This window comes from Octopus sinensis, linkage group LG2 (assembly GCF_006345805.1).
Source record: "Octopus sinensis linkage group LG2, ASM634580v1, whole genome shotgun sequence".
Lineage (NCBI taxonomy): Eukaryota > Metazoa > Mollusca > Cephalopoda > Octopoda > Octopodidae > Octopus > Octopus sinensis.
Window position 1 is genome coordinate 120,979,864 of NC_042998.1, and position 22,638 is coordinate 121,002,501.

The window sequence follows — 22,638 nt, forward strand, 5'->3', positions numbered from 1 at the left end:
TCACTGGTCATTGCCTCAGTGAGGCTTAATGTTCGAAGGTCATGCTTCACCACTTCATCCCAGGTCTTCCTAGGTCTACTTCCACAGGTTCCCTCAACCGCTAGGGTGTGGCACTTTTTCACACAGCTATCCTCATCCATTCTCACCACATGACCATACCAGCGCAATTGTCTCTCTTGCATACTACATCTGATGCTTCTTAGGTCCAACTTTTCTCTCAGGGTACTTACACTCTGTCGAGTATGCACACTGACATTACACATCCATCAGATCATACTGGCTTCATTCCTTGCAAGCTTACGCATGTCCTCTGCAGTCACGGCCCATGTTTCACTGGGATGTAGCATGGCTGTTCGTACACATGCATCATACAGTCTACCTTTTACTCTGAGTGAGAGGCCCTTTGTCACCAGCAGGGGTAGGAGCTCTCTGAACTTTGCCCAGGCTATTCTCATTCTAGCAGCTACACTTTCAGCACACTCTCCCCCGCAACTGACTTCATCGCCTAGGTACCAGAAGCTATCAACTATTTCTAGTTTTTCTCCCTGGAATGTGGCGGAAGTTGTTCTCTACCCATTTTCAGTGTTTATTGCTCCTGAGCATCTGCCACATACAAAAACTATCTTCCCAGTTAGCCTTCCTTTGATATTGCTGCACCTCTTATGTGTCCATAGCTTATGCTGGGTACATTTTAGAGAGTTTCTACCTACACCTTTTCTACAGATCGAGCAGGGCCATCTACCTGAAGGGATTTATGGTTTGCTTGCCTTCCTACTAATTAGGACTTTGGTTTTAGCTAGGTTGACTCTAAGGCCCTTCGATTCTAATCCTTGTTTCCACACCTGAAACTTCTCTAGTTCTGATAGGTCATCAGCATAGAGGAGCTCCCAGGGGCATCCTTCTTGAATTCCTCTATTATATCTTTATATATAAAAGTGAAGTTGTGTGTCTGTCTCCTATGATTTAGATTCCTGACTACTCCCACATTTTGCGGTGCAGTGTAACCAAAAGCGGGTATCTTATAGTTGTGATTCATATCGAGCCCTTCTGGGTATTAGTGCGTGTCTACGATGAGTCTACGATATAAAAAAAAATTTACCATCATTTTTTCCCATTTTTAATGCATTTCTTTGCTATTATATAAGGGAAGTAACTCTCTAAAAATGTATTATTAAATCTCAGAACATAAAAACCAACAGTAACACCCCCCTTTGTGGTTAGCCATATTGAGATGGCTATTATACTTTACATCTCTAAAAATGCTTATATAGTTATTTCCCTTACAAACCCGAGCAACGCCGGGCGATACTGCTAGTATATATATATATATATATATATTTATACACAAACAGATACACACACACACACACATATATAGTCTTTTTTTTATAAGTGTGTTGAGAGATGTGCACTAAAAATTCCCACATTTAAAATTAAAACTTGTTAGTTACTATGGTGGCAACACTACCTACCTATCTAGCTAGCTTTCACTCTCTCACTCTCTCATTGTATTTCTCTCTCTCAACAATAACATTTTCTCCTCTCCTTCTTCTAAAATATGTTGTGACATATATTTTGATTCCTCCCCTTCTTTCCCTCGCTCTAAGAGATGTTGCGATAGACAAACAGAGATCTGCTTCCCTTTTATAATATAAAATAATAAGGTGGCAACCTGATAAAATTGTTAGATCACTGGACAAAATAAGTAACATTTTGTCTACCTTTACATTTTGAGATCGAAAGCTGCCATGGTCAGCTTTACCTTTTATCCTTTTGAGATCAATGAAATAGAGTCTAGTTAAGTACTGGGCTCCACCTAATCGACTAGCCCCTTCTGCCTAAAGTTCAAATACTGCCAAGATTGACTTTGCCTTTTATCTTTTTATAGTCAATAAAATATGTCCAGTTTAGTCCTGGGGTCAATGTAATTGATATCACCCTCCTCTCAAAATTGCTAGCCTTGTGCCAAAACTAGAAAGAATTATTATTATTTTTAAAACGTGGACAAGAAAACCAGGCATTTGGTTTGAATGACTATAACAGGTTTAACTCTGTTAAGGCAATTAAGGACCAGAAACTGAACAGTGTGTTAGGTCTCCTTAACTTGTTGGATGATTGATAATCTAGAGCAGAGATTCTCAACCATTTTTTGCCTAAGGATCCCCTTTGATTCCTATTTTACTCTTCTGGATCCCCCATTGCCATTCAGCCTATTTAAAAAATCTTATATTTTTATAATTAAATATTATCAGGAATTGTTAAAATGTTTTGTCTATTGTAAAAGTATAACTGATTTATGCCCATAAATTTTAACAACAAAATCTTATATGGATCCCACCAAGAGTCATGGACTCAAGTTGAGAACCACTGATCTAGAACAATCAGTAAATTGTGCCGAGTCATTTGACAAAATATCTATGTACCATGAAGCTTGTGAGATCAAGATTGACCCAAAGCTAAACAACAGCTCTGCTATCAGCTTCTGCAAATTGTATCTCAAAATATTCGATAATACTTTTTTTCTAAACCAACAAAATATTCAATTCTGAATATTCATTTCTCTAAGTATTTGCTTTGCTAAAGCTTCAACCAGTTACCACAAGACTAAGATTATACCGATCGCCAATAAAGCTAAAACATATCCGAAGTTATCTCCCATACATATTATAAACCAATGAGTCATGGAGCAACTAGCATTTCCTTTTTCTATATATACTTATACCTATTTCTTTACTACCCACAAGGGGCTAAACACAGAGAGGACAAACAAACAGATTAAGTCGATTATATCGATTCCAGTGCGTAACTGTTACTTATTTGGATGAAAGGCAAAGTCGACCTCGGCGGAATTTGAACTCAGAACGTAACGGCAGACGAAATACCTATTTCTTTATTACCCACAAGGGACTAAACAAGGACAGACATAGGTATTAAGTCGATTACATCGACTCCAGTGCGTGACTGGTACTTTATTTATCGACCCCGAAAGGATGAAAGGCAAAGTCGACCTCGGCGGAATTTGAACTCAGAACGTAACGACAGACGAAATACCGCTAAGCATTTCGCCAGGCGTGCTAACGATTCTGCCAGCTCGCCACCCTATTTTTCTCTCTATACTTATACCTCGTTTAAGCTTCTACGCATTAAATATTCGGATCTTTTCATTTTCGTCGCCTGAACCGCAGATCCTATTATTCTACGCATTAAATATGCTATTACACACTAAATTACCAATTCCACCTACACCACCACTAGTTAAACTAGTAACTAGTGGTGGTGTAGGTGGAATTTCACCATCTACACAAAATTTAACTTTCTCCTTAAGTGTCCTTAAGAAATTTAACTATGTAAGCAAGGAAGTGAACGTAATGATGATATATTTGTGAGTTTGCGGGAGTAACTGTTTGCGCGCGGGTGCGTGTCATTGAGAATGAATGATAACGGTTATGTAGTGAATTGCATGTTAGTATGCGTATAACTCCATCAGATTTATTGAGACTTTGCACTGAACTAAATGTGTGTGTGTGTGTGTGTGAGACTTAAGTATGTGAACAGATGTGACTAAGATTACTGAAGAAAGTTAGAGAGAAAAGGGTGAAGTAGGTTAAAATGTTGCAAGTGAGAAATGTAGGAAGAGAACTAGAAGATTATTACATTCTAAATTGAGGCTGCTTAATGTTTAAATCCACTTGTTTAGTCCAGTTCACAGAAGAGTGAAGTAGATTTGCAAAACCCTCACTGACTACCGTAGAGAGAAAGAGAAAGAGAGAGAGAGAGAGAAACTCCATGTTCAAAGTCGATTATCTCACGTCAACAATTCTACACAACTTCTGTATGTGTATCGGAAGGTCACCCGTACACGATAGCTCGGCTTGCTAGAAATAGCAACCCAATCGCCTTCAAATCACGCACGAACTGTTCAACCTGGGATCACCTGCGACTAAACAACAACTGTATAGTTCTCTAAGGACGGGAACATGGACACTCGGAAGACAGATGTGGCCATCATTGGAGCTGGACTCTCTGGACTGTCCGCAGCTTACTACCTGGCCAAAACAGACAAATCTATCCGTCTGACACTTCTAGAAGCTAAAGGTTAGTTCCACCTACTCCCTTTCTTCCCACACCTTTCGCCTTCTCCGATGAGGTTCCTTCGTTTATTATTTTTGTTTTTATACATACATATAAATTATAACGTGAAGCAAAAGGTAGGTTCTAAGTGGACATTCCGCCTGCTTGAAAGAACCGCCAAACTTCCCTTAGATCATACCCTACCATCTTAAAAAGGAAAACTCATTGGATAATCTAGTTGCAGTGTGTGTGAAATAAAAACAGAGATTTTTAATTAGAGGTCTAATCAATCAATATTGATTTGCGTCGAAACAGCTCATATCTCAAATGCTGTTTACATAGCTTAACACACACACACACATACACACGCACACACACACATACACAAACATACACATGCACGCACACGCACATGTATATTTACACATACTCACATTATACAGACCCATACAAAAGCCAAACGAATGGAGACCACTAAGTGATCGTTCACTCGACCTGTTAGAAGTAGCAACTAAATCTCCCTCAAATCACATCGTACTGTCTTAATACATTGAATATTTTAACTATACATGTGAATAAATGAATGAATATCTCTAACTTCATGACTAAGGGACGGAAGGGGAGGATCTCTGACACAACTGCGTTTGCACTCTCTTCGAGATGTATAGGGTCCGTGGGACCCGAGTCCTCTCTCGGCCCGATCTACTGTTCGAGTTGACTCCTTCAGCCTAGGTATTTCCGTAGACACTCAGAAAGCAATGAGGGTTTATACTCAGAGTTGTCCTTCTCCTGGTTTAATTGCTTTTCAAAACTATCGAGCTCAGACCATCTGTGCAGTTTCTTCTGGAGACATGTTTTAACAAAAAGAAACTAAAACATGCTTCCCTCCTTCCCTTCGAATGGTCTTATAACACATCGGGCAATAACTTGGAATTTCTAAAGCCTCACGCTATAGCTAGATAGTCGTTGACCCTACCCGTTTCCATCCGTCGTTCATCAAGTATTGTTTATGTTAAGTTTCTAGCTGCCCTCCTCACTAGCCAAGCCTGGTGGGGAAGCCGGTATACTAGCTGACGACCTCATCGTGCAACAGGTTGTACCTGACTACATGATAACAATAGCCTGCGTGAGTGAGTATTAAATAAGTACCCCAACCCATCATTTTTGTCAAAAACTTTCGGATTCCTATTTTCAGCCATATAGATTATGACTTTTGCAACGTGATGGAAGAACTTTGACAAATAAACAAATAATAATCATCAAAAAATAGCTTTTCAAAATTTCAATCGCAATTCATTTCCTCAGTTTTTTTGTCTGGATAAAAAAAAAAAAATTCAGCGAGGGTAAAGAATACGCACACCACCCGTTTTCAGCGATAAGGTTTAGGGTTAGGTTTTCGCAGAAAACGGGTGGCGTGCGTGTTCTTTACCTCCGCCAAAAATTCTACTTATAAAAATAGGTAAATTTTTGAAAGATAATTTTTCAAAAACTTCAATATTTTAAATCACCCCTCCTCCAAATTTCAGAATAACAACCACACAAACAATAACGAATGCATCAGCACAAGTGTTTTCGCTCCCCCACCACCACCACCATATTAGATACATCGTTTACACTCCCACCTCTTTATTAATGAGAAGGCAGAATATACTTTGCAATTCTTTTTTCACCATGGTGCGTGACAAGTTTTAAATTTTAAATAATTTTTTTAAAGCTAATTGTTCTCAATCTTCTAAAGCCCTACTAAGGAGAAACACAGCATTGATTAACACTTTGAAGACTGTCACAATTGCACACCAATAATCTTCCTTTTCCTCACCATGGAAGTTTGCAACAGGTTGTTATACAATTTCAATTTACTGCATTTTTATAATGTAGTGGTTCTCAAACTGACAAATGTCACTGCCACTTACCTTCACCCTGCACTAAAATATCAGGGAAATATTTTTGCCTCCCTACTCATGAATTGTTTCGACTATAGAACACGGAATACAGTGTTATTTACCATGAGAGAACCTCTTATATAGACTTGTGGTGCATAAAAGTACTCCTGCAGATATCGCTGGTGAGTGATAGCCATCTGCTATGGCCACTGGTTCTACCAGATTGTATGATTTCAAACTTCCTTGACCTTGTCAATGACATGTCTGTGGCTAGACATAGAAATCAATTCCCTTATCAGCAATAAATGAGTGTTTTATGCACCACAAGTCCATAAAAGAGGTTCTTTCATGATAAATGACATAGAATTCAGTGTTCTAACACAATATCCACTTTAGTGGGATATATATATATATATATATATAGCAAGAGAGGAGAAAGAGATATATTAGATGTCATGTTGTTTGGATTTGTGCTAGAGAAATGTACTATAGATGCCTTGTTCCTAATAAGACAACTAAAGAAATACTTGGCTGAAAGTAAGCCATCATGCTTGGCATTCATTGATCTGAAGAAAGCCTTTGACAGAGCTCTCCCTCTATGATCTGGTAGTCACTGAGGAATCTAGGTGTAGGTGAATGGCTTGTGAGAACCATATAAAACCATGAGCAGAGGTGCTGTCAGTAAGCTAGATTAACAATGAGTATAACACCAAAATTAATGTGCAGCTAAGAGTTCATCAGAGCTTGGTTCTCAGTATCCTCCTATTCAACATAGTCCTTCAGGTCATAAGAGGGGAGTTTGAGCATGATTCCCTGTGGTAATTGCTATGTACTAATAACCTCATTATCTGATAATCTGTTGTAGAATGAGAAAAAAGTTTCAGATGTGGAAGCAAAACGTGGAATCCAAAGGCCTCAAAGTTTTAGTTCATTAGAAAACAAACAGGACACTGCTTTTGTCAGAGAAATGGTTTTGCTGAATATGCAAAAAAAAATGTTGGTAGCAATTTTATATCATATGCCTAATGCAAACTATGGACATGCAAGAATTGCTGTAGAATTACAGGAAGGTTAACAGGGAAAGTAGACTTGTAAGTGACACATGTGCAGGAGCAATAAACACTTAGAACACACAGGAAATAGATTTTCTCAAATGCCCAAGAGGATCAGTTTTCTGCAATCTGAAATGCATATGCTCCAGATTTGTGTAGAAAAGTCTTATACAGATAATTTTCTGAATGTAGTGTCGACATTTTATATTCCATATTTGCTTTTTCTGCAAGAATATATGCAACATTCTATTTCGTGCATGTTATCATCATCATTGTCACCACAGTCGCCATCTTCATCATCGCCATCATCATCGTTTTCTTCTTCTTCTTCTTCTTCTTCGTCATCATTGTCATCATCATCATCATCATTTTAATGTTTGCTTTTCTATTCTTATATAAGTCAAATGAAACTTTATTGATGCAGAATATTCAGTAATCAGATACTTTTCCTATAAATTTTAAGAAGCCCCTCCTCTACCCTCACTCTTCTTTGATGGGTATAAATTGCAGGTCAATGCCATTGTATGACATGCAAACCTGAGTGCACACACACACACACACACACACACACACACACACACACACACACACACACACACACACACACACACACACACACACACAATGTTATTTCAGTAATACAAGAATTCCCCCTCTTTCTCTTTCTTACTCTCTCAAATTCTTGCTTTGCTGTTTCGCTTGTCAGCATTTGTTATAGCTGTTGATGATAATAATGAAAGATGATGATGAAAAAACTAAAGTCGAATAACAAGTAAATGTTCAAATATACATATGCTTGTGTATATTTATAAATTTATCTGAATTAAGTGTCCAGATGATTTAAACATTAGCATTTTCACACAGGCAATCTTCATTATACACTTTTATTGGTGTCTTTTTCCCAATATTGTCACTTTACCTGCAGCACTGCATGTAATGTTTGACAAGCGTCCATAAGCAAATAGATCAGTTGGGAAGATCAGACTTTCCTCATTCAGTAGTGGTAGTAGCATTTACTGTCTGTCATTGCAAAATATTTTGGTATATTTATAGAAATGTAATTTCTGTGTGCTAAACAAATGTGGTACATGTGAATCCTTTATACATACACGTATATATATATATATATAATATATGCATACACACACACACAATAGACTTATTTCTGTTTCCATCTACCAAATTCATTCACAAGGCTTTGGTTAATCCAGAGCTATAGTAGAAGACATTTACACATGGTGTCATACAGCCACACAAACACAAAAATCCACAAACACACACACACACACATGCATGCTTACATACATCTATACATACACGCATATATTCATATATACCTACATGCATACATTTCAACCATGTGAATTTCCTGGGACATACGTATGCACACATCCACATACATATATGGAAAGCATGAGTGTGTATGTGCACACACACACAAGAGTGAAGCACAAATATGTATACTAAAACGTAAAAAGTGTGAAGCACAATCCATAAGCACATGCATGCATATATACACACACGTCAACCAATTCAGATGGCCACAAACCTCCAACACCTGTGCTAACTGAAATAAATGGCCAGCTTGAATTCTCCTAAGCCATCTCCCTTCAAGACCCAACTAAGTAACTACAGATCCTCCTATAAGATCCAGGAAAAGCAAAATATTACTATGTTTGCAAGACATAGATGGTTGTTGACGAAAAAGGTTGTGTTACATGAGATCAACTAGAGGTTGCTTGAAAACTGCTGGCCATATTTTAGTAGCAACAGAAGGCACTAAGAAGTGGATGATTTTTTTTTTGGTCCTTATTCTTATGGGTATAAATATAATTTTAATGAACTGGTTGAGCCCCAGCTAGTATCAAAGACTGAAGTTGTCCCTTTATGAGTTTTATCGGCACGTAAAAGCACCCACTACACTCTCGGAGTGGTTGGCATTAGGAAGGGCATCCAGCTGTAGAAACTCTGCCAGATCAGATTGGAATCTGGTTCGCCAGACCTCAGTCAAATTGTCCAACCCATGCTAGCATGGAAAGCAGACGTTAAATGAGGGTGATGATGATGATGATGATTACATACCCAGACTTTTCATTTTCATACCCATATCATAGTCCCTATTTGCCTCTGTTTCCTTCCTTTCATCTTCCTACCTATATATCGCTTACTCTCATTACCCCTTCAGTCTAATGTGCACATGCATACACTACCTCAAGTTGCATTGGAGGTGGAGGATAAGTATAGTAAGAATAATTTCTTTAGCTTTAGCTTTTGTTCTGGTTATGCTAAAGCCTAGCAGTTTGTTTTTATTAGAGGCCTTCAACCAACCATTTGTAAATATTTTCATTTTCAGTCAAAATGAGCCCTTGGTATTCTATTCTGGTCAACAATATGGTTGACCAGAATAGAATACCAAGGGCTCATTGTTTAACCCTTTAGCATTCAAACTAGCCATATCCAGCCCAAATATTCTTCCTGCTTTATGTTCAAACCAGCCAGATTTGACCTCTCGTGCCTGCCTTATAATGTCATTCTAAAAATAAGCAATCACATCACCAAGATTTCAAAACAATGTGAATAAATAAGCATTACATTTGACAAAGTAATCTGAATGCTAAAGGGTTAATTATGTCTTTTGGATGGATTATCAAAGTGAGTGAATGAGTGAGTGAGTGAGTGAGTCAGTGAGTGGGTCGGTCAGTCAGTCAGTCAGTCAGTCTGTCCATCCGTCCATCTGTCCATTTGTTTCCAAACTAGAACATTGTCCAGCAAGCTACAGTATGTGTCCTGCAAGATACAAAAGTGTACCTGCTAAGAAACAGCAGTTTGACCGCCAAGATATAGACAAAATACAGTAGTTCTCCAAGCTACAACAGTCTTTCCTCCAAACTACAGTCGGCTGTACTCCAAGCTACACTAATCTGTCCTCTAAGACATAGCAGCCTACAGCAACCAGTGCTCTGAGTTACAACATTCTGTCCTCCAAGTTTCAGTAGTCTCCCCACCTGTTCCCAGCTACAACAGTCAGTTTTCTAAGCTACAACAGTTTATCCTGTAATATCCAGTAGGTCTCTTTCTTCCTCTAATATAAAATAATGTGACCTTTTTACAAAATTTTTTCTTTTGTGTGATTAAATTTTTTAAAATGTATTATTGATTTTTTTTCATGTATGTATTGAGTGTATTTGATATTCATAATTTTTTGGCATTTGACTTTTCTATTTTTCACATTGTTTATGAAATGTGAATGTGTGGTAAGATGTTTACTTCCCAACCATCTGATTCTGGATTCAGTGCCACTACTTGGTACCTTGGGCAAGTGTCTTCTACTGTAGCTTCAGGTCAACCAAGTCCTTGGGAGTGTATTTGGTAGATGAGAACTGAAAGATGCTTATTGTATGTATATACATATATATATATATATATAATTATGCCTGAATGGCTCCAGTACCAGTGGCATGTAAAAAGCACCTTTCGAGCATAGTTGATGCTAGTGCTGCCTGACTGGCACCTGTGCCAGTGGCATGCAAAAAGCACCCACTACACTCTTGGAGTGGTTGGCATTAGGAAGGGCATCTAGCTGTAGAAACCTTGCCAGATCAGATTGGAGCCTGGTGCAGCTTCCCGGTTTGCCAGTCCTCAGTCAAACCGTCCAACCCATGCCAGCATGGAAAGCGGACGTTAAACGATGATGATGATGATGATGATGTGTGTGTGTTTGTGTTTGTCACCTACCACTGCTTAACAACTAGTATTGATGTGTTTAGCCGTTTCGTAAAGAAAGATACTGATAAAATAAGTGCCTGACTTTAAAAGAAAAAGTACTGGTGTTGATTTGTTCAGCTAAACCCTTCAAGGCAGTGCCTCGGCATGGTTACAGCTAAATGACTGAAACAAGTAGAAGATAGATAAATGTTAAAAAGAAAACCTTTTTAGCAATATTTAGCAATGTAGTTTTTCTGTGGATAAAAACTATGATGATGAATTTACTGAGGATACATTGACTCATAATACATATTACATATCTCTTGTGATAAAATTCCCAGGTTATGAAATTCCAGCCACTGCTTTTGCTGCACTCCAATAAAGCATAGATTTCACATAGTTGCTGAAGTAGTGGTAGAAAATAATTAAGGACTGAATCCATATCATTGTGGCTCTGAAGTAAATTTTCTAGTCATATGATCATGCTTGGGCTCCAATTAAACACTCCCTCTGTATTGTAATTGGTAAAGCAGTCATGTCATAAGCAATAGATATGTGATTCAAATTCTATCAGTGGGTCTATATCTTTTCTCTGTGCTTCTAATATCTATCATGACACTACAAAATAAACTTGTCTGCATATGAGCTTCTACATGGTTGCTGGCTTTTGTTAGTAATACAGGATACAATCATTATGACTTGAATGCTTCACATCATAGGTCTAATTCTGTTGTTGTTGTTGTTTAGCAACAATAATAACCTATCTGTATAATTGTATTAAATGACTAATTGCAAAAAGATTAATTAACTAGTAATTGTGTTTTCTTTCAGATCGAGTTGGAGGTCGAACTTACAGTATACCAATGAAAGTATCAGGTGGCCAAGAAGATAATTTTGATCTTGGGGGAGAGTGGGTAGGTAGGTGAGTGACACATTTTTTAATCTTATCAACTATTTCTCATTTATCAACATAACATATATAGACACAGATGTAACTGCATGGTAAGACGTTTCTTCCCAACCACATGGTTTCAAGTTCAATCCCACTGTATGGTATTTTGGGCAAGGGCCTTCTATTATTGCCCTGAGCCAACCAAAGCTTTAGGCATGGATTTGGTAGATGGAAACTGAAAGAATCCTAGCCTATAAGTGCATATATATATATATATATATATATATATATTATATATATATATATATGTATATGTATGTATATATACAGGTCTTCATCGACTTACGACTGCAATTGGTTCCGACTGATTGGTCATAAGTTGGCCTATAGGCCTACATAGCTTTGTTTTATATTTTTACATTCTTAAGGTATATTTTCAGGTAAAGGTCACACACAGCATTCTGTATTATACTATTATACTGACATTAGTCAAAAATTTTGGAGTCTCAAGCAGTCATCTTATAAACAAATATGAGGTTGTGTCGATGTCTCCTCGATAGGATATTCATCCAACACTTGGGATAATCACAGTGGCGATTGATAACCAAACCTAGAGGAAGCATTTGTTAGTTGAGATCACCTGCAGACAGGTTAATTCTAAGAAATTAAAGCCAGACTATTTATTATTGTTGCCAGGAGCTGACACGCCAATCATCGTAAAATCGATCAGTTGTAAGTTGACAACGGCCTCCCCGTCACGTAGAGTAGAAATCAGATGTTCAGATAAGCAACCTTGTTTTCCATCATAGCCCACATCTAAAACCTCTTTTCAGCGCAATTATAATTACTTTATTATTTCATTTCATTATCTATCTAAACACTTTCATCTTCCATGCCGTATGTTTAGAGAAAAAAAAAACTTAAGATCCCTTCTCTCAACACAACTCTCTCTCTTTCTCCCTCTCTTTCAAGCTCAAAAATTATTGTCATTTATTCATTCATTTATCTAATTTTGTCACAGTTTGGTTGATCGAAAACTGTTGATTATAGCTCTAGTAAAGAATTCAAATGCCAAATTCTATCTTACTATTATCATTAATATTTTCTCACGCCGGAGTTTTTGCTATTTCACGGCACCCAATTCTATCTCATTATCAGAATTACTATTCTTTCACTCCGGCAGCGGCAATGTTAAATCCATTTGTTCAATTATGTTACCTAAATCCCAAAATTCCATCTCCTCGTGTCCTGCTTTTGACCAGCCTAACTCTGCTCTCTCTCTCTCTCCCCTCTCTCTCAGTTTCATTAACCACTTGCTTCTCCCAACACTAGCTCTAAGAATTCAAATGCCCAATTCTCTCATCCTCTGACCGCTATCGGATGTCTCTCCCATGAACACACCTCCAAAGGCTTAATGTTCCCCCATCCCTACTTAGGGTTTATCTCCTATGTAATGTAGTGATTATGTAGCACATAAAATGATGGTGTAATGTATGGAGGTTGAAGGCTATAGTATGTTTGTGAGTTCTGCCAAATGCAAGCTTTCTTTTCAGGTACATGATGCTGCTGTCCCCCATCCCAGTGTGTCGTGGTCCCCCAACCCCACACCCTCAAAGTTGGCACACTGAAAGGTAGATCTGGTGAGATTGTTGAGATGCTTGAATGGAGACGTGTAGATTTGTGCTGCATCCAAGAAGTAAGGTGGAGAGGAAGTTCTGCTAGGTTCCACACAGGCAAAGAAATAGGTATAAGATTTTCTGGGCAGTGAACACTGATGGGATCGGGGGTGTGGGTATACCTCTTGCAGAGAAATGGGTTGATAAGGTAATCGAGGTAGTCAGAGTCTGTGATTAGTGCTGCAACATGGGTTAGCAACCATTATCTTGGCTTATACCCCTCGGCCAGGGCTACCTGATGAACAGAAAGACTGATTTTATGACACCCTCTTGCAGACTACCTTACAACGAATGACAGGGACCTTCTCTTTGTGGCTGGCAACTTCAATGGGCATGTTGGACAACATGCAGGGGGCGTCCATGGCATACGTGGAGGCTATGGTTTTGGTTCCCGCAATGAGGAGGGAACCAGGCTGCTGGAGTTCTGCGATGCAAATGATCTTATGGTTTCTAATACTAACTTCAGGAAACATGCCAGTCACCTGTTCACCTACCGATCTGGTGGACAGACTAGTCCAATTGATTACATCCTCGCCAGGAAACAGGAAAGATGGCTACTTATAAATGCCAAAACCTTCCCAGGTGAAGAATGCCCCCCAAACATAGATTAGTAGATAGCAACTACAGTATCAAGGCTAAATGGATGCCCAGAAGATGCCCAGCATGGAGGAGAAGGGTCTGGAAGCTTAAGGATCCTGCAAATGGACAGAGACTTGCAATGTTTTTGACAAAAGCTTTTGACAAAATAGTGGGGGATATAGCATCACATAATGCGGAAGACAACTGGAGATTCCTACAGGGCAACTTGTTGAAGGCTACTGACTAGATCTGTGGATGGTACATAGTTCTCTCACAACCCAAGGTTATGTGGTGGTGGAACAATGTAGTTGACAGGGCCATTAGATAAAGGAAACAGGCATGGAAGAATGGTGATAGCAGGGAATTGTATCAGATTGCCAGAAGAGAAGCTAAGAGACAAGTTTACTTAGTCAGAGGGGAAGCAGATAAGAAAACATTTGCCAATGTTCTGTGAAATCATCATCATCATCATCGTTTAACGTCTGCCTTCCATGCTATCATAGGTTGGATGGAGGACCAAAAACTTGAAGTGCTTTGTGTTGCAAGACAGTGTGTGAGAGAGAATCATGATGTCATAGGAGAGAGAATGTGTCTGCATGGATGACAGCTCTCTTGCATTTAATGAGGCTGCAAAGAGAGAGACTTGGAGACACCATTTTGAAAGGTTGCTAAATGAAGAGAGTGAATGGGAGAAAGAGAGTCTGCTGAATGTTGACCCAACAGAGGGACCAGCTATCCGAATTGACAGTACCTTGGTAGATAAAGCAATTAAGGGCATGAAGACAGGGAAAAACCCCAAGCCCATCAGGAATCACCACAGAAATGCTTAAAATATCTGCCGGTGTCAGCTATAGTCTAGTCACCCGTATAGTCAGTCAGGTGATATGTGAAGGAGTCATACCCAATGACTGGTGTAGCAGCCCCATAGTCAACTGCTACAAAGGTAAAGGTGATGCATTAGACACGAATAATTACAGAGGTATCAAATTGTTGAATCAGGTAATGAAAGTCATGGAAAGGGTCATAGCCCAACTAATTAAGGAGAGAGTTAGTTCAGATGAGATGCAGTTTGGGTTTGTCTTACCAGAAATATAGCACCACTGATGCTATATTTCTGGTAAGACAGCTTCAGGAGAAATACCTAGCCAAAGATAAACCTCTGTACCTGGCTTTCGTTGACATGGAGAAAGCCTTTGACAAGGTCCCCTGCTCCCTTATCTGGTGGTCAATGCGGAAACTATCTCCAACAAATAAAAAAAACACCCTATAAAGTTTCTTCCTCTAAACTGACATATTTGGTTTTAGAATAGAGGATAATATTCCGATCTGAAGGTTTTCTTGACAATGGAAATGATATGGTCCCTTTCTTTGATTCAAGTTTTGTTAGTACTATTTTAGCTTCAAATAGCATCCTTACTTTAGGGTGTTTTCCCATGTTGCTTGTTCTAGAACATTAAATGATATATTTGGACAAGTCTGCATAGATAACCCACTTGCAAGACTTATTAATTCAGGTTTCTCATCTTCACTTAACCCATCATTCAAAGAGAAAATGCAGTCATTCCTTTGGTATAATACCAGAAGAATGATCCCTTCCTAATCCAGTAACTCCCTACTGACCCAGTGACTCTATGCTGACCTAGTGGATTCCCACTGACCCAGTGACTCACTAGAGAATCAATAACTCTCTATAGACCTAGTGATTCACTTACTAACCAGTGACTTACAACTGATGCTCTGAACCCATAACTGATATCTACAGTGACACACTAACCAGTATTTTACTATCTACTCAATAGTCACTGTTGTCTTTTTCAGGCCACAGCCCCATCTCCATTACATGCTGCGCCAGTTTGAAAGAGAAACATTCAATCCACAAATAAATTCCACAGGTCCAAATGAAAATTTACCTCCAATGTCATTTTTCACTAAGCTTGATCTATTATTATTCATTCTCAAGGTAAGTCTTCTTATGCTTCCACATTGCATCCATTCTCTTGTTTATCAAAATTATGTTAAGGAAAAAGAGGATAATAATTTTTTCATGTATTTGCCACAAATTTTACAAAACAGATTACAAAGAGATTACAAGATGTGTAGAGGTGAGTGAAAAGGATCATATTTTAGGCAGTAAAAACTGATAAATGTTCTATGATGAACTCCAGTACATGTGTATGCATGTATTTTCTCTCCTACAAAAGTGTAGGAGGAAGGGAGGCAGAAGAAAGAGAAGTAGAGGAAAGGAAGTGTGAAACAAAATTGTCAAGAAAGCTGAGGGTGTCTTGGCATCACTCACCAAATCCTTTGTGAGCCGCTCTCCGGCTATCTATCTGCGGCTTTATATAGCTATGGTAAGACCTCACCTGGAATTTGCATCACCGGTCTGGAACCCCTATCTTGCCCAGGACATCAATCGTCTGGAAGCTGTCAGCGACGTGCAACCAAAAGAATACCCTCCATCAGGCATTTGCCATATCCTGAACGCCTTACTTCCCTGGGCATGGACACATTGAAACTCCGACGTCTGGCAGCTGACCTGGCAGACACCCATAAAATTATCAACCATCGCACAAACAATAACACTGAGCACCTCTTCAAACTCCACCCATCTAACACCCGTGGACATATTTACAAAGTAAGAAAACAGCACAGCTCCCATGACTTCAGGAAACATTTTTTCACACTGAGAGTTGCTGAAGCGTGGAACAAACTGCCGGCATCGGTTGTTAGTTGTCGGAGCACTGCATCCTTCAAGACTTCCATGCTTCCTGAGATTCGCCAACACTACACTTGATTTTCTCCCCTCCATTCACACACAAGCATGTTCACTTTCCAGACATTTCTACATTACTGCATGTACTTTATATGCACTTTCTGACAAGTTGTGGTGCACCTGAGCACTGTATACAATAATTTCATTATTATTATTATTAAATAGTCATACTAGGTGGGATTTTGTGAAAGTTTGAGCATAGAGAAGAGAGAGAAAGAGAGATGCAACAATGAAAGAAGACAGAGAAAGAGAGTAAAATATAGAAAGCAACAGTAGTGAAAGGAGATAAATTTCACTCACACACACATATATCATGGCATTATAAGTGATTATAATGTAACAATAAATTTGAAAAATTTTATCACCACATTCAATACTGTTGTGTTTGGGGTTTGCACTGTGAAAATTGATCTCTAGGGAAATATGTCTGAATGTCTCATCAAAATTTCAAAATAGAATAAATAGATTTGCTCTCTCTCTCTCCTTCTCCTCTCTTCTCTCTCTCTCCTCTCTCTCTCTCCTCTCTCTCTCTCTTCTCTCTCTTCTCCTCTCTCTCTCTCTCTCTCTCCTCTCTCTCTCTCTCTCTCTCCTCTCTCTTCTCTCTCTCTCTCTCTCTCTCTCTCTCTCTCTCATTCATTCATTCATTCATTCATTCATTCATCATTCATTCATTCAGCCAGACTTATGTTTTCATACACCTGCTCACATGTACATATCAAATACTGAAGCATAAAATTACATGGAAATATCTCATGCTGGAAAAGTTTTATTTATGACTTTTTCTGTTCCACACTGAAAGATGTGTGTATGCATGCATGCTTGCTTGTTTCTTTCTTTTCTGTTATATTAAATTATTTTTGATATTTATTGTTTACATGATTTTCTTACCATATAGCTCAGTAATAGAACTAATGAAGGGTGCTACAAGTTAAACTCCTTTTAGGGACAAAAATTTTCAAGGGATTTTATTAATGATATCATTCATATAGTAACTAAAGTGTGAGCAGTAAACTCCACAAACTTTTCTGCATTCCTTTGCATAAATCATGAATATGACTCATCATTATCATCATTAGCATCTATTTTCCATGCTGGCATGAGTTGGATTGTTTGATTGGAGCTGGCAAATCAGAAGACTGCACTAAACTCAATTGTCTGCTTTGACCTGGTTTCTATGACTGGATGCCCTTCCTGACACCAACTACTGTACAGAGTGTACTAGGTGCTTCTTACATGGCACCAGCAGCAGTGAGTCTACCAAATAACTATACTACACCTAATGCCTTGCCATATATGCACACTGATATTGCACATCCAGCAGTGCATGCCAGCTTCATTTCTTTCAAGCCTTCACACATCCTCTACAGTCACAGTCCACGTTTCACTACCATGTAACAGCTTTTCATACTCTTGCATTCTACACTCTGCCTTTCACTCTGAGAGAGAGGCATTTTGTTACCAACAAAGGTAACAGCTCTCTGAATTTTGCCCAGCTTCATGTGTGTGAATTGTCATTTTGATGGGACTGCTCATGGGTGATTTAATAAAATAATTGTAGAAGAAAACATCAACAGTTGAATACAGAAGATTTAATGTTTTAATATCAATAAAATATTAAAGCAATTTATATAAAACTTACCCTCATATTTAATTCACTTTGCATCCAATGCCTTGAAGTATATTCAACAAAAAATTTAATTGTTCTTACTACACAAATACATGGCAAATATATAGAGTGGATGCTATGTAGATACATTTATTAAATACCAGTTTCAGCTTATTTCTTTTAAAATATTGTTATTGTTAATGGTACTGGTATATAGTTTCCATAAATGATTATGGATAACATACATTTTATATATACACACACACACATGCACGTGCACGTGTGTATTGTGGGGTAGGATTCTGAGTTCATATGAACATATGAATACAAATAAATAAAAATAAGAACGATCCACAAGTGAGAGGCTGCCATTTAGATTAAATCAGAGAACCCTGTGACTCCAAACACCTTCTGCTTCTAGTACTAGAAACTAGTAGTCTCAAAGGTGCCCATGATCATCATCAAAGTTGGATGAAACACTCTAGATGTGTATAGGTTACAAGTGTGGAATTTCATTAACAGTTTATCATTCAAATGTCCAACAAAATTGGAGCCCACTTCCTCTTCAATCAACACATTGTTTTCTTTTCCTTCCTGCAATTCATCCAGCAGATCCATAAGTTCAAAGAACCATAAATTTCCAGTGGTACCAAAAGGAAATATGTTACACCTTGTGTATATTGCCTTCGATTTAGACTTGCTTTTTCTGTTGTGGTGTCTTTGCTTTTTTTTTCACTGCCTCTGATAGTTTGCCACCACTGTCCATCTTCCATTTCATCTCCATTAACACAAATGTATCAGTTGTAGCCAAGGAGAAGATCCCTCACTTCCTGGTTGTTAGCTCCTAGCAATGAGAGCAAAGCAGTGTTTTTTATTACCCTCTGAGCTCCAACTGTCCATTTTCTTGAAACAACAGTTTTGGGGGCCTACTGTTGCTGTTGCTGTCTCTGATGTTGCTTGCTGCCCTCTTTCATTCTCCACTTTTCTAATTCTTCTGGACAGAAAACCTTAAGTGGCTCATATTGAAAATTTTTGTCTTTAAAATAAGTTGAAATCTTGGTACCCTTTCACAATGGGGTATAAGCTCTGTAGTCTTGGAGATGGGATGAGGTTTATCAGGACCTATATCACATTCATACTCACCATCTGCCCATACTTTTCAGTAAATATGGTAGCAAGCCATTGATCAATGTCTCCACCAGTATCTTTGGCCTTTCACTCTTACTATATTGTGGTATCAGCTCTGTGAGTTACACAAGCTTCATTTGTGAACTCACATCTTCATTTTAAAGACCAAAAACACTTCCATATGATCTGCTTCAGTTTAAGGAATATACATTGCATCTTTCATTGAAGTGGTTACTGGTGTTAACCACTTCTATTTCTTGTCACCATGACAGTTACACCATCTACATATGGTGACAGCTTTTCTGTATCCCAGTTCAAGTGGGATCCCCTCTCAACATTTTCAGCTTCTGTAGCTGATAGGTGGTCATTTAATTTGACCATCAGACAGATGCTGCTGTATATTGTTGCCATCTGGTCTCTGAAGACAGGTGAAACCAGATATACTTAGTTGACACTTAATTGACACTGATCAAAGCCCCACTGAAATAAGAACTAGAAATGACTTGAAACCAGAGTTAGTACTTAACCACCTGTACAATGTATCACATGTGGTGGAGATTGTCATAGAAAATTCCACTAGGAATTACACAGATTCATGCATCTCCAACTATATCACTGATGATGAGTTCCAACCCTCTTGGTGAACACCTTTGCAGAAAATCTTGAATTCTCTATTGAGCAGATTTTAGGCCTGATGTTGTCTATTATATTCCCTTTGTTTGGGTCCTTCCTCAGCTCATACAACTTGGAATGTGCCCAGTTTACTGCCAGTTGCTATAGACAGAAGCCAAGACAATACAAAACATGTCTGGTATGTATCAATAGAGTTTGTAGCACAGACAATCTAGTTCTAGCAATTTTCCAATTGCACAGCTATTCAACATGTTTGCTACTTCATCTGCTAAAATCAGTTTTTCCAACACTTTGTGTCTTCAACTAAGAGATACAGCAGACCTGCAAGATAGGCAAAAAGTTCACCAGCTTCCATCCATCGCTTCTTGTGAACATTCATCAAAATACTTTTGAAAAATTGTACATATCTGCTTGGAATCTCATGGCATGTGTATGCTGCAGTCTGCAAAAAATAAAGAATGGCTTATTGTCATGCTATATCTCTGTCACCCCGACATTATAAGTGCAGTGAAAGTATGCAATGAAAAAAACTATTCTAATAATAATAATAATAATAATAATAATGTTGTATTTCTTAAATTGAAATGTTTCAGTTAAGATATCTGAGAAATAAATTCCAAAGAGAGGAAGAATTGAAGAATTTAGTGGAAGCTCAAGAGAGTGATGGCATTACATTTCACAAATATATGAAAGCAAATCTATGGACAAAAGGTTTGTTACAATTTGTTCTACTGAAAAACTATATAACACACCTTAGAGCTTCACTCAAAAACTGTAGAGGGATATTCTCCATATCAGCCAAATTCCCTTCAATCATACCCTATTGTCTTAGAACAGGAAGAACACATTGGACTATGAGGTATTTATACATTTTTGTGTTTCAAAAAAAAAAAAAAAAACAGAATAGTCATGGTTAGAATGCCTTTGATCATTGGCCAGCCTCATTCAGGATTTGCCTGGATCTAAACTGCTGCAATGACAGTTTTGGAGTTATAAGCCCTTAAGTTTGAGAGAACATATTTTATTTGTGATCCTTTAACTGCTAGGTAATTGAAGAAACATCATCAAAAAAAAAATTTTTTTATCTCATGCATTCTTTGTAAATAGTCATGTTGTTATTAATTTCTAATAACCCAATCATTTGTTTACTGTATTCATGATGGTTAGAGTATCAAGAAAAATGTACTTATGGAACCCGTGTTGAAAAACTATTACAAGGTATTAATGTTCAGTGTACCAATTTTTTAGAAATTTCTTGATGATGACTGTATTTCATGCCAGTAGACACATAAATATACACATATGCATATATGTGTATATACATGTACATCTGTGACCTTACAGACTTGTATATTCTTGAAACCATAAATCAAAAAATCCTCTTTGGCAGAGCAGTTCCTTATTACAGTGATACTCTCATGAAAAATGATTTCAATGAATGGGTTAGTTATATATCTAACATAGGTAACCTCAACGACTCACCCACCCAGCCGCCCCCACCTACCCCCACAAAAAAAAGAAAAAGAAAACAATACCATAAAGTTATTTGGTTCACATCTCCATTCTCTCTAAATGTTAAAATCCATGTAGGTAGGGACATTCTGAGATTAATAGCTAAACATTTTCCACTTGCACATATAGAAAACTAGAGTGGTTGGTGTTAGGAAGGGCATCCAGCTGTAGAAACTTTGCCAGATCGGATTGGAGCCTGGTACAGCCTTCTAGCTTGCCAGCCCTCAGTCAAACCGTTCAACCCATGCCAGCATAGAAAGCAGATGTTAAACGATGACGATGATATATATATCACTGGTAAATCATAAATCTGAAAGAGAAGCACACTCTAAATTATAGAGCAGTGGAGTAATTAAATAAAGATAGTTGTGACTGGTCTATGGGGTTACATTGGGTCTCGTATCCATAAAGCACTTAGCTTTATGGTGTTTTTTCAGATCTGTCAGGCCTGTGGCTGATTGTTATTTATTGTTAGAAACACATATCTTCCCCAGGAAGTTATAACCCTTGAATTGTTTTATAATAAAGCCAGAAATTGTTTTAATATCTTTTAAGAACTGATAAAATAAGTACTAATTAAGCACTTGGGTCAACATAATCTTCCAAAATTTTTCAGGCATTGTACCCTATAGTTGAAAGGATTATTCTTTTAAATGACTTGAAAAATTTGTGTAGCTTGAAGTAGGAAATAATTAGATATAGGCATTAATGTAAGTGTGTAAGTAGATGTCAGTGTGTGTCTGTGTGCTTGTATGCATATGTGTGTAGACGTGTGTGTATGAGTGGATATTTGTGTGTGTGTATGAGTGTTTGTGTATTAGGGTTTTAATTATTCTATATGTATCTGTGTGTTACTTGTCTTTCACTTTTTATATCTGGCTTTGTGTGTATGTATGTGTGTGTCCATGTATGTATATGTGTATATACATGTGTGTGGCTGTGTGGTCAGTAGCTTGTTTACCAACCACATGGTTCTGGATTCAGTCCCACTGCGTGGCACCTTGGGCAAGTGTCTTCTACTATAGCCTCGAGCCGACCAAAGCCTTGTGAGTGGATTTGGTAGACAGAAACTGAAAGAAGCCCGTCGTATATATGTATATGTATATATATGTGTGTGTGTATTTGTGT

General features: G+C 38.0%; 1 protein-coding gene across 1 annotated transcript in view; it reads left to right on the forward strand.

Moving 5' to 3' along the window:
- The first annotated feature begins 3,632 nt into the window (after positions 1-3,632).
- The window catches only part of LOC115229621 (probable flavin-containing monoamine oxidase A), a 28,217-nt gene continuing 9,211 nt past the window's right edge, over positions 3,633-22,638 (forward strand). Inside the window, exons 1-4 of the mRNA XM_029799951.2 lie at positions 3,633-4,095; positions 11,543-11,633; positions 15,677-15,818; positions 20,592-20,709. Of these exons, the coding sequence (XP_029655811.1) occupies positions 3,978-4,095; positions 11,543-11,633; positions 15,677-15,818; positions 20,592-20,709 (469 nt within the window). The 5' untranslated portion in view covers positions 3,633-3,977. The remainder of the gene's footprint in view (positions 4,096-11,542; positions 11,634-15,676; positions 15,819-20,591; positions 20,710-22,638) is intronic.